This window comes from Lagenorhynchus albirostris, chromosome 17 (genome assembly GCF_949774975.1).
Source record: "Lagenorhynchus albirostris chromosome 17, mLagAlb1.1, whole genome shotgun sequence".
NCBI lineage: Eukaryota > Metazoa > Chordata > Mammalia > Artiodactyla > Delphinidae > Lagenorhynchus > Lagenorhynchus albirostris.
In genome coordinates this window covers 1,599,555-1,612,030 of record NC_083111.1, presented here as the reverse complement: position 1 = coordinate 1,612,030, position 12,476 = coordinate 1,599,555, and the positions used below count along the sequence as shown (strand labels likewise).

General features: G+C 40.3%; 1 protein-coding gene across 2 annotated transcripts in view; it reads right to left on the bottom strand.

Moving 5' to 3' along the window:
* SNTG1 (syntrophin gamma 1) overlaps positions 1-5,904 on the bottom strand; it is a 202,667-nt gene extending 196,763 nt beyond the window's left edge. For both annotated transcript variants that reach the window (XM_060128054.1, XM_060128055.1), the window contains exon 1: positions 5,878-5,904. In XM_060128054.1, the coding sequence (XP_059984037.1) occupies positions 5,878-5,904 (27 nt within the window). The remainder of the gene's footprint in view (positions 1-5,877) is intronic.
* Between the last annotated feature and the right edge of the window lie 6,572 nt (positions 5,905-12,476).

Here is a 12,476-nt window from a genome sequence, read left to right as displayed (position 1 = left end):
TGGCAATCACAAATAAAGCCCTGTCTCAACTTGTGGATGAAAGAGGGGCTTTTCCCTGAGATCCCATAAATACATTATTGTTACACATCAAAGAGATCGCAAAGATCGCCAGGGAAAGTTTGAGGAACTAAAACACAGCTATGAGGTTTCTCTCATCACATTTCTGATATGGTCAAAGCTCCATTCACTCAAGTAATGTGTGAAATGTCCCCTAACTATTAGATGGTTGTCTGGAAAACAGAACACAGACTTGGAGCCCATGCTTGACTCTTCAGAGGACAAGACTGAAGGAAAATAAAGAATGAGGCAACTTTTTGTTAGAATTATATATATGTATGTATACACCAATACATAGCTGTTTGGAGAAAATAACAAACTGAGAGATAATGAAGCTAACAACACATTCACATTAAAATACATTTTCCAGGCATTACAGATGTTACATTTATTCTATTACGAAAATTCAGCCTATGGACATGAAAATACATTAAAAATCCGACACACACATCCACTTTGCCAATACTGTGTAACATTAACAGTGAGTCAGACATGAATTAGACAATCATCTTTGGCCTCAGAGTATTCCTACTTCTAAAAATGTACATGTATAAATAACATGCAGTATGATATTGGAGCACTTGATACAGGAGCAACAGAGAGAAGGGACTTAACTATTCACGAGAGAAGGGGCATTAGAGGAGGCTCTGTAGATAGAAAAATGTGTGGCTTGTCTTGAAAAAATAAATCAAGAAAACAATAATTAGAGAAGGCAAAAGTAATTTCATCCAAAAGGGAAAAACCTGAGTGAACATCCAGAAGCATGAGAATGCATGCTCCCCGATGATGGAGAACGCAGCCCCGAGGCCGAGCCCCTGGTATGTGGGAGGGGCCGCGGCAGAAGGGCAGGGGGCGGGGCGGTCAGGCCCCTGTATGGTGTGCCCGGCGTGTGAACAGGCGGGAGGGGCCATGGAGGAACCTAAGAACAGTGAAATAACATAAACGTTTAGAGTTAGGTCTTATGAATGTATTTCTTACAGCAGAGAAGAAGATGGATGGGGGTTGGGGAAGTGAGAACATAGTTACTGTTGCAGAAACATAAACCTTGCGCAGGAAACTCTGGGGATGGGAAGCAACTGGCTCAGACCCGGAGCTGCTACAGTAGCTGGAAGAAGAGGGGTAAAATCCATTTGGGGCGCCCCCCAGCTCAGAGTAGCACCGCTGGACTGGCATCACCACTGTGAAGGCGGGCTGTGCGCCCTGAAGTATTAATCCCCTTGGCTCTGATAACCCAGGGCAGCAGAGGCGCAGAGATGGGTGAGTCAGGATTTGAACCCGTGCTGCCCGGCTCCAGGCTCCAGGCTCTTATCCCCTGGCCCTGGTCCCCTCATGCAGAGGTCTTTGAGGGGATGCCTCCCCCAGTCTTCCCATACACGAGGACAAGGCTATCCGTGTCTTTCACCAGGTAGCACTTTGGTTACCAAGCATCTCCTTATGGGAGTGCAGAGAGTTCTGAGAAGGACACCATCTTGAACCAGCCATTCTTCATGGATCAGAGCGATGGCCAGTGAGGGAAAAATGAGACAGAAACCACTCTGGGCCTGACGGATGCTTCTCCTGCCAAAGCTAGGCTGCTGAGGGAGCACAGGACACTAGCGGATACCGGGAGAGGCTTGACCCACATGGGCTCATCCCCCATGGACTGCTACAGGGGTGAGAACGGGCAACAGGACACTGTGTGGCCACCGGTGCGGCACAAACTAAAACACTGAGGGATGCAAAGTCTTCACAGATCTGTGGACCCAGATTGTTCAAAAAATAAAAAAATCATTCAAATAATGATCAGTCCCACATTTTAGTATAAACTTAAGACCTGCACTCAGCTTCTTTTTCTTTACTAACATAACAGTCATTTGTCTTCACACTTTTTTAACTGGGGATGCATCACGCATGAGTGAGGAAATGCATGTGCTACATATAACATACAAATATATTACATAATTATACAACATACGTAAAACTTGAAAAGTGATAAATACGTTAAAAGGTGGTTTTCCTGTCCCTGATGGATGATCCTACATTGCAGCTGGATTTTGCAAAACCCACACTAAAGTCTATTTGCTTAGAGGAATGTTAAAAGGCAATACCTCTTAATTACTTAAAAGGCAATATGTTTAAACATCTAGTCATTGACTTGTTTTCTGTGAATCAATGAAGTGTGTTCAAGAATTTACATGGATTTACTCTGTTTTAAAAACAAACCTCACATGTAAACTTATTAAGAATGTATGCTTTGCAGAAACCAAGTACCTTTGGAAGTTTGAGAAGTAGACTGTCACCCACTGTCTACTTGAAAGTTAAGACCTCTTTAATTTAGGTTCTAGTCCTTGAAAGAACACAAATTGTGTTTTCATGGAACTTTAATATGTGCTCCTTTAACCCTGAAGTGTGGAATTTGCAACATCAGATATAATAAACTGCAAGAAACTAGGCGGAGACCATTCTATGCACGACAGTCTTGTAGGAATCCTCATATTTCTGTATTTTGGTTGCCAAATCTAATTTAACTTGTCCTGTAAGCCTCTAGTTGTAAGTGATATGTAGTTCCTTATCCTGTACCATCTTGTAGTAGCAGTGCACTAAATGCTGTTTCACACAAGATGTTTCAAACCACGTTTTACCCTTTCCTTTGCCTGCTGGGATGGTGTCTTACCTGGCCTCCTCCTTAGCTAAATTCCAGCCACTTTTCAAGCACTTGTACAAAACTTGTATCTCCTTGCAATCTTCAGAGACCGTTCCATCCAAAGATGAGTCCTTAACATTTGGAACTCAGGGCTTTCATTGAATAAATACATTCACCTAACAGTTAATCGTGTATTTAGGCATGACATGTAGTGACTTCCATGACATTTAGTTCCATGTCACATCATCTGACTTCACCTTATATGCTGTTATCTAAAGAAAATCTTAATAAGTTATGACTCTTTTCATTTTTAAGGATTATTAATCTATAGGACCTAGTACAGTCTTTTATTCATACTGGGATTTTCAATATTTGTTGAATGAAACATAGTCACAGATTATATGTTATTATATGAGACTAAATTACAAGTGTGCATGAATTATTTAACTGTTAAATATGTTATAGAGAAATATGTATTTTCATACTCAACACCTAGATGTGATCCTATTTTAAAGAATGTGGATATGAAAGTGAACAATGAGGAAAACCCACACTAAAGATAGAATATTGGTTTACTGGAACACATAGGTTTTTTTTTTTTTTTTTTTTTTTGCAGTACGCGGGCCTCTCACTGCTGTGGCCTCTCCCGTTGCGGAGCACAGGCTCCGGATGCGCAGGCTCAGCGGCCATGGCTCACGGGCCCAGCCGCTGCGCGGCATGTGGGATCTTCCCGGACCGGGGCACGAACCCGTGTCCCCTGCCTCGGCAGGCGGACTCCCAACCACTGCGCCACCAGGGAAGCCCTTGACGACACTTTTAAAGGTGGAGAAGTCAGTACTTTTGCCTGGGTATGCACACACCTTTTCTTCTACAATGTGGGTTTTGCATTTGTCCTGATTGTATTCTCTCTCTTCATTTTTGTTTCTTGTCATACTTTTGAATCCCAATTACTTTAAAATAATTACAACATTTTCTTTTTAAGAGAAGAATTTTTTAAACAATAAATAACCCTCCTTTAAAAAAAAAGTCTGTATTAGATAATTAAGATGTTTAAATGAAACTTATCTAGCCACACTTCTATTCCTTCACAAAGAAGAGACTTCTTGGCATCTGCGTGGTAATATTCTATCTGGATCTGTCTGATGGACGTGGATATCAAATTTTCATCCTTAGTAGTTTATTATCAGTCAAGAGAAAGTCAAGAGAAAACAAGTTTCATTTAATGTATCTTTGAAATAATTTTCAGCAATGTAGTACTTAAGAAAGAGGCCCAAAATTAGACTCAGGCATTCCAAGCTATACATGATGGTTTTGCTTTTACCTAATTCATTAAATGTCACTCAGCATTCTCGTAAAACCTCTCCATTTGCTCATCTGCAAAGTGGCAGAGTTAAGCTAAATTGTCTTTAAGGTGCAGGTCCACTTAAACATTCTAAGACTGTGAATTTCTGGCAAACTCTTTGATTCCGGTCCATCTTCAGGGCGATTCGATCATCCTCAGGGCACCGTAGAGTCCTGCATCACTTCCGGTCCAGCCAGCATGTGGCAGACACGCGGGAACTGCTCTGACAGTTCTGAGAAGGTCTGCTCCACGCTGGCAGCATTGAAATGGTGAGATCCTCAAGGGATCATTGCCGGAGAGCAAAGAACATCTATTACAGAAGTAAGGGTAAGAGGACCTCAACGGCATCACCATTATAAAAAACAGCTGAACCTTGGACAGAATTTGATGTATGTTTCAAATCAATGAATCAAAACATTTTGTGTAAGAAACGGTCTGGGAAATCAATCTTATACAGCCTCTCACGTCCAAGGTGAACCATGTGTTAGAAACATTGGCCACTGTCCAGTCTCTACCACATGCGTCTCCGATGTGTGTCACGCTGTCTCATTCACACAAATATCCATTCAGATTGATGGGTGCTTTACCACCCAAAACGTAAGATAAAACTTTAAAAGAAACTGTAGGTTTACTACATTCATACAAAATGACCAGTATGATAACACGTACTGTATTTACAACCAGAAATGACACAATTAAAATTTATGCTTCTAAGTGTAAGCTCGGAAAACAGTATTTTTTTTTTTTTAAATATGAACCTTTGAAAGGGGCTGAACTAAAAGATGAATAAGTTACACATTCTGACCTTATAATATTCAGGGTAGCATGTGAGAGAGGTTTGTAAACAAATAGCTGTAATATAATATAATTTGAAAAGTGCTAGCATGTATAAAGGATTTTAAAAAGTATTACCATACTTAAACTTTGAAAATAAAAAAATTAAAAATAAGCATAAGTATTGAAGGAATGAAAGCAATTTATTATTTTTTCTGAACAACCTAAAATTGAACCTACTGTGACGAATATTTTTTTTAAAAAGATATTTTTGCAAGAAATATAATACATGACATTTCACTAAAAGAACAATTTTGACAAATGTTAATACTGAAGATTTTTTAAACTTTATTATAGGTAATCTAGTTATGGCTGTTTCTTTCTTGGGGTATCTACACATACTAAACTATTTTAAACCTTTTAAGCAAATATGAAATATTTTAACATATGAATATTTGCACTTTGCCTGAAGAGTGAAAAGACAATGCTTTGAGTGTTGCATGGAAAGATAATCTTTCTTCCTAAAATAGAAGAGCTGCATTCCTGGAGCCCCAAGTCCATGTTGACTGCACACTTGAATGGATGGCCTTTAACATCCTTCAAGAGCAATGAATGCATCACTTCCGTTCACACCGAATGTGATGACAGCTCTACAGAGAGTCGCCATACATCAATACTTAATACTGAAATACTTAAAGAGTATGGGAATCATAAAATCAAAGTCTTTTAGTGCTGAAAGGGACCTTAGATGTCTTCTAATTTATAACCATTTATGTGAAAAGAATTAGTTCCAGCTCTTTCACTAGCTGAAGCCTTCAGCATATAGTTTGTGGGGGGAGACAATTCAGTCCAATGAAACATGCACCAGTCTTCTTGAAGGAAGACTGAAATCCCGGGGCTTCCCCAGGCCTGTGAGGCCTTTCCAGTCTTGCAGAGACAGCTCGTGCTCTGGAAACACCGTGGGCCCATCACCCGTCCCTCTGTGGAAAGCCACTTTCCACGTAAATATGTAAGGGAGGGCCCAGCGTTCCCTGTCTATCACCTGTTTCCCCTCATCAAAAACGGAAGGCATGCGACCTACCTCCTCACAGGTAGTCCTGAAATCCATGTGCTGCGGCACCGCAGAGGATGTCGTCTGAAAAGACAGAGAAAGGCCATCAAGCACAGCATCGAGGGGCAGAGAGGAGGACGTAACGAAGTACAATAAATTAGGCAGCGGAGCCGGCAGGCAAACTGTTTACAGCCACCTGTAAGGACAAGAGCTCCCAGGGGACAATGAAGAGCCGGCAGGAGGAGATGAAACGTCTTCAGCTCCAGCTTCTGTGAAGAATAACCCTACGGCCATGGTTCCGCGGGCCGAGGATGTGCATTTCCAGGCCCCGCTCCCTCCACTCAGCATCCGGATGGGACCCAGGGCGGGATCAGCCTGCCGCTCAGGGGCTGGCTCATCCCTGCACCCACTGTGAAACCCCACTTGGCAACTGGGGAAGAAACTTCAAAAGGAGTAATTAAAAGTTGCCTTTCATGTGGTTATCTCTCGATAAAAGGTTGACTAATCTTTCTCCTTTTAATTAAAAAGCTACATGCATGAATAATTCTCTCCAGAACTTAAAATGGAATTCACAAACAGAGTGATCTAAGAAAGCAAGCTATTTATCAGGGTGAATAATATAAAGATAAATCAACGTATGAAGTACCTAATACAGATTCATTTAGTGGTCACTGTAATTTCTAAATGATAGGCATAGACTTAAATGCACATAAATGCATATGTCTTGTTTGATTTTAAATGCTTTTGGAGAGTTTTGTTTTAATTATGTGATGAACTTAATAAAACTAAGGGTTGTCATAGAAAATTGACATCCTGTCAGTATAAAAAATGCGGAGCCCAAATCTAACAGTTTAGATGAATGAGACGCCCAAGTAAAATGAATGGTGAATTCCGAAATAGGAGACTTTACACACCTCAAACAACTGCTCCTCTCAGCTTTGGGGACAGTAAACTGTCTTGTCCTCTTTGTCATTTTCTGTTGTGTGAGACTGATGAACACTTGATCAAGGGTGAGTGGAATGGAGTATGTTGTCACTGGATTATTACTGTTGCCTTTGAAGGAAAAGAGATTGACCATTTTCGGTAGTAACTGAACAAGCCACATAATACACTGTTTTCCATAAATAAGTTGTGGGCTGTGAGCCTGCTTTGGTGTGACTGGAAAGCATACGGAGGCTGATTTTAGTAAAGTTAGGGAAGAACAAATCGTCAGCAAATGAAAGGGCAATTTGATGCTGAAATTATAACCTGATGACGCGAACTATTTATTTAGTGTCCGTGAGAAATTTGCCATGAGTTTAACTATTATTTTTCAAAATTGCTCTTAAGATTGTATTTGAAAGAACTGCAAATATCTACTTATCGCCAGCTCTGACATGAAGCTATTCCTTTTCTATAAAAGTAGGAGAATTTCAGTATTTATTGATTACATAAAAACACGGTATCTCTAGAATCAATTTCCTGCTACTAAACGCAACCAGAGAAAACAGACATGAAGGTATTTAACCACCATCTAAACTCAATCTCTGTTTGAGTAGGGGGTGTATCCATGCCTTCTACCATTTTTAACACATCTTCCTTGTTTTCTTAATTTTCCATTGGCTTTCATGAAAATATCTGGTAATAATATCAGGTATTTATTCAGAAAAAGAATTAATGTAATATGTAAAGCAATTTAATTATTAGGTAACATAAATTTCATAGCTATCATAAAACTGTTTTCAGTGATTATAAATTTTAAAACTGGAATAAAAGTTGTATTTTATACGTTTAAAAATTTCTGAGACCTTTTCTGTACAAAGTTTTATGTTAGAGTGGTTTTAGATTTACAGAAATATTGTGAAAATAGCACAGAGGGTTCCCACATACCCCACATGCCTTTCCCTCTATTATTCACATCTTACATTTATGCACACCATGCCTTAGTATGGCATATGGTGTGCAACGCTGTTACAGCTAATGAACCAGTACTGTGATCTTACTGTTAAGGCCCTACTTCTTTGAAATTTCCTTGTTTTCACCCCCCAGCGTCCTCTGTAGTTTCCAGGATCCCATCCCAGATGCCACATTATATTTAATCACCGTGTCTCATCACGCTCCTCTTAGCTATGACCATTTCTCAGACTTTCCTTTTTTTAATGACTTTGGCAGTTTTGAGGATTATTGGTAATTGGTAGAATGTTCTTCCATTGGGATTATTCTGACGTTTTTCTCATGACTGTAGTGGGTCATGGGTTCTGGAGAGGAAGACCAGAGATAAATGCCACTTGACCACCTCACGTCAGAGAATCACAGTCAGCACGCCTTATCCCTGCCGCTGAGGCTGACCTTGATGGGCTGGCTGAGATGACGTTTATCAGGTTTCTCACCATAAGTTCCTCTCGGTCCCACTCTCCACACTGCACTCTCTAGAGACAAGTCACTATAAACAGCCCACGCTTAAAGGGTGGGGAGCTGTGCTTCTCCTCCTTGAGGGTTGAGTATCTACAGGGATTATTTGGAATTGCTCTAGACAGGAGATGCATCTATTCTTCTCCATTTATTTATTTATCCAATCATTTACTTAGGACCTCTCAGCTGACAGAGCAAGGAATATATGTGCATATGATAACCCGTGTTGGAATGCACGCATTTATAAAGATTTCCATGCATAAGCATCTGTATCTTTGTTAAGCTAACCATGAGCTCTTAGTGATGTTGCGTCTCTAACACATGACTACATGGACCTTCCTAATTTCTCCCCTTGTCTGTCTGTAGATTCCCACTCCCGCAGGGACCCACCGTTCACTTACCTAGTTGTTCAGCCCCAGCGTACAGGGACAGCCACACAGGATCTGTTAACACATATCCCTGTGGGAAACAATTTTATCCACTAGAGCACAGTTTATTTTGCCTTTAATACTACAAGCTGCACTCATTTCCAAAATGATGAGTGTGAACCCCTTTTCTCCTCCCCCATTTCAGTGAGATTATTTCAGACCTTGTATTACAGTAGATTCTTTGCCATAATAGGGTTTCCTGATCCCCTAAGAAGTTTTTAAAAATTTTCACACATCAAGTTGACTCTGCGCTTTAAATTTCCATGGGATTTGACAAATGCACAGTGTCATGCACCCACCACTATAGTATCACACAGATCACTTCACAGACCTGAAGAATCCCCTGTGCTCCACCTGTGCAACCTTCCTTCCCTCCCTGTGAACAGCTGGTCAACCAAGGATCTTTTTACTGTCTCTACAGTTGTGATTTTTCCAGAATGTCATATAATTGGCATCACACAGGACAGAGTCTTTTCAGACTGTCTTTTAAAATTTAGAAATATGCATTTAAGGTGTGTCCATGTAATTTCATGGCTCAATAGGTCATTTATTTTTATCAGGATAAAATTCCATTGTTAGGAAGCACCACAATTACACTTATCCAGTCAAAATTATGCTAACCCTCCACCTTAAACAGAACCATGACTAGCTGAGGTGCTTGCTGTGGGCAAAGGTAGCAGAAGGTAGTTTTCAATACCAGTTACAACCATGTGTCCAGCTGTAGGAATGAGAACTGTAATTGTATGAGGATTTCTTCCTTATTTTATTATAAATATGATGATGAAAGTCTTTGTTTGTTCCTTCTTGTATCCTCTTATGACCTAACATAAGTTTTATTAATAATGTAGACTTTTACGTCACAGCATTCGAGTCACAGTACATCAAGGAGAGGCGTGGATGTCACTTCAGGACTTCGTGTTCCCTTCCGAGGAAATGATTCGTGTTATTCTGGGTTGCATGCAGGGTACTTGTTTCATCTCGGTTGGAAGTAAGACTTTACCGTCCTTATTGGGAGGTTAAGGAGAAGAGTGTGAATGTCAAGCTGACAAGGGTGAACTGTGATGGTTAGTTTTCATGTGCTGACCTGATTAGGCCAGTTATTCAACCCGGTACCAAGTAATCGAATCAAACACTAATGTAGGTACTTCGGTGAGGTATGCTGTAGCTATGGCTAACATCTGCAAACAGTTGACTTTAAGTAAATGAGATTATTCTCCATAATGTGGGGAGCAGTGGGCTCATGCCATCAGCTGAAAGGCCTTAAAAGCAAACTGGGACATGTCTCTGATGATGGAATTCTGCTTCAAGATGGGAGCACCAAGTCCCTCCCATCCTACAGACTCTGGACTTCCAGGCCCCGCGATGGTGGCAGCCAACTCTTTGAAATGAATCTCTTAACACATGTATGTAGATATATGGGTATCCGACTGGTTATGTTCATCTGGAGAATCCCAATTGATACAGCTGTGTATGCCACTGAGATTCTATGGTTTCATTAGGCAGTATTAGTGTGACAATAACTGAATGAAACAGCATGTTCCTAAGTATTTCTGAAAATACATTAAGTACAGCTAATCAGTACCAGCAAGCCCAATGACATAAGCTCCAGGATATACTTTACACTAGGTATTTCTAAGTTACGCAATAAGAACTATGAGAAAAGAACTTGATTTTTTGCAATTGGTTTATTAACAAGATAAATTAACTAATACCTTCATGGAAAATTACAAAGAATTTCTTTTTCCCCACAAAACAAAAAATGTCTTTTGTTTTTCCTAGGGGTACATTCATTGCAAAAAATGAAGTTCTTTTCTCATAGTTCTTATTGCATAACTTAGAAATTTAAAAAACTGAAATTTTTAGGGCTTTCTCTATATGATTGTTTTTAAATAATTAATCTGTATTAAAATGTAAAGCAATAACAAATATACAATTCCAAAAGCTTTCATCTCTATATCCAAGGATAAGGAAAAATAGCTTACTGATTTATTAGTATTTAGTATAAGTCTTATCAGGGAAAAAATAAAACTTTTATGAAAATGAATTTCTTAAAATGATTCTTAGAAAACTTCATCACTTAAAATATGGAGATGAGAAAAGTAATGCATAAGTAGCTTGGGTGGATAAGGATAAAATTCACTTTAATGTTTACAGAATCACAATATATAAATGTGACCTATCACGTTCCTGATCAATTTAGAATCCCCTTGACCAGCTCAGGGAGAAGCCGCACAGCATGGTAAAGTCCAAGCCTAAGGAAACCTGTTCCTACCATTATGACACATGTGATCCAAGGAACAGTGCCAGCCTGGTCCCTGAATAGTGAGAGTGGAGCTGAATATTCCCGAGTACCCTCAGAGTACCACCTACATGTCATGGATCTTCAGACCTGGCCTCTGTGCAAAGGTCTTGCCTCCTGTGATTAAACCTAAGACTATGAAGTTAACTGCAACTGTTGTTGTCAATCATGCTGAGAATAGCACCAGATCCTGTTGATTAAACCTCATCTTTATAACCAAAACTGGGAAGGCAGAGTTAGACAGTCAGACTCATGCATGTGGAAATACTACTTCTCTCAAAATGCTTCATTTGGTATGAGGTTGATGAGATAAAGAGAACTTCTTTCCAAAGCCACAACACGTGGGGATCTGAGACCTGAGCAGGTAGTTACGTAAGACAGCACAGAAAGCATCAGTGCAAATACACGTGGATTTAAATTATTTAGATACTTTCCAGAATGCTTTAGTGAGTGTAAAAAAGTCTCTGTCACACTCTGCTTACTATGACAGTTCAGTTTACTGAATGGAAAAATGTTGTCTATTTATAGAACTTGCCCTAGGCTAAATTATAAAATATGCAAAATTTATCTTTCATATTTTGGGGTATCCCAAAGTCAAACCCAGCCTATACCCTCTCTACACGCTTTCACATCTTCTCGTGATGCCTTGACCGATTGGAAATTGATTAACTGCCCCCCCCCCCCAAAATAAAGTGGTTAAAGCAATAGGAGCAACAATGACACTTGCAGTCACTTGGGTTTGATTTTAGAGAACCTTCTGTATGTTCTGTGGTGGGTACCTTGGGGGCGAGTCTGTATGCATCGTTCCCCTTTCTATATTGGTTAAGAGAGTGCTTGGTGATTTTAAAAATGCCAACAAAATAGTGGCTTAAACAGGATGGCAGTTTGCTTCTGCCTCCTGTAAGGGCCAAGCCAAGCAGCTAAGAGGTGATTTCACAGGGTCTGAAACCCACCTGGCCGCCCTCAGCTCCTGTGGTCTGAGAGAGGTCAGCCTCTGCCCTCATGTCCAAATTCCTGGTAGGGCAGAGAATGGGAATTGAACACAGCACGTCCATCACATTTCATCCTTCTCATCACAGTGCCACACGCAGCAACACAAGGACAAGGAAAGCAGCCCTTCAGCGGCAGCCTGTGCGGAGCTGGCGTGGGTGTCCCAGGGGAGGGGCCAGCAGCTAGCCCCCAGCCCTCAGCTGAGAACTCCCCTGTCCCCGCTTGCTCTGTCCCCTTAGAAACAGACCTCCTTTTAAGGCCGTTTTTTGCAGGCCTTGAGATTATGGAAGGCATTTTTTGCACTTTTTAGTATATATATATATATATATATATATGTTTTTTTTCCCCTAAATGTTCTACCAGTTTTGGTCAGCTATGCTTACTCTGCTTGTGTGCAAAGTTGTCAAGAAGTTTTAGAATTTTCTGTCTCTCTGAGATTTTTTTTAAAATGAAACAACTCCAATCTCTTACTGATGTTTTGATAACTTACGGGGACTCTGAATGTCTGCTCTGATTTTACA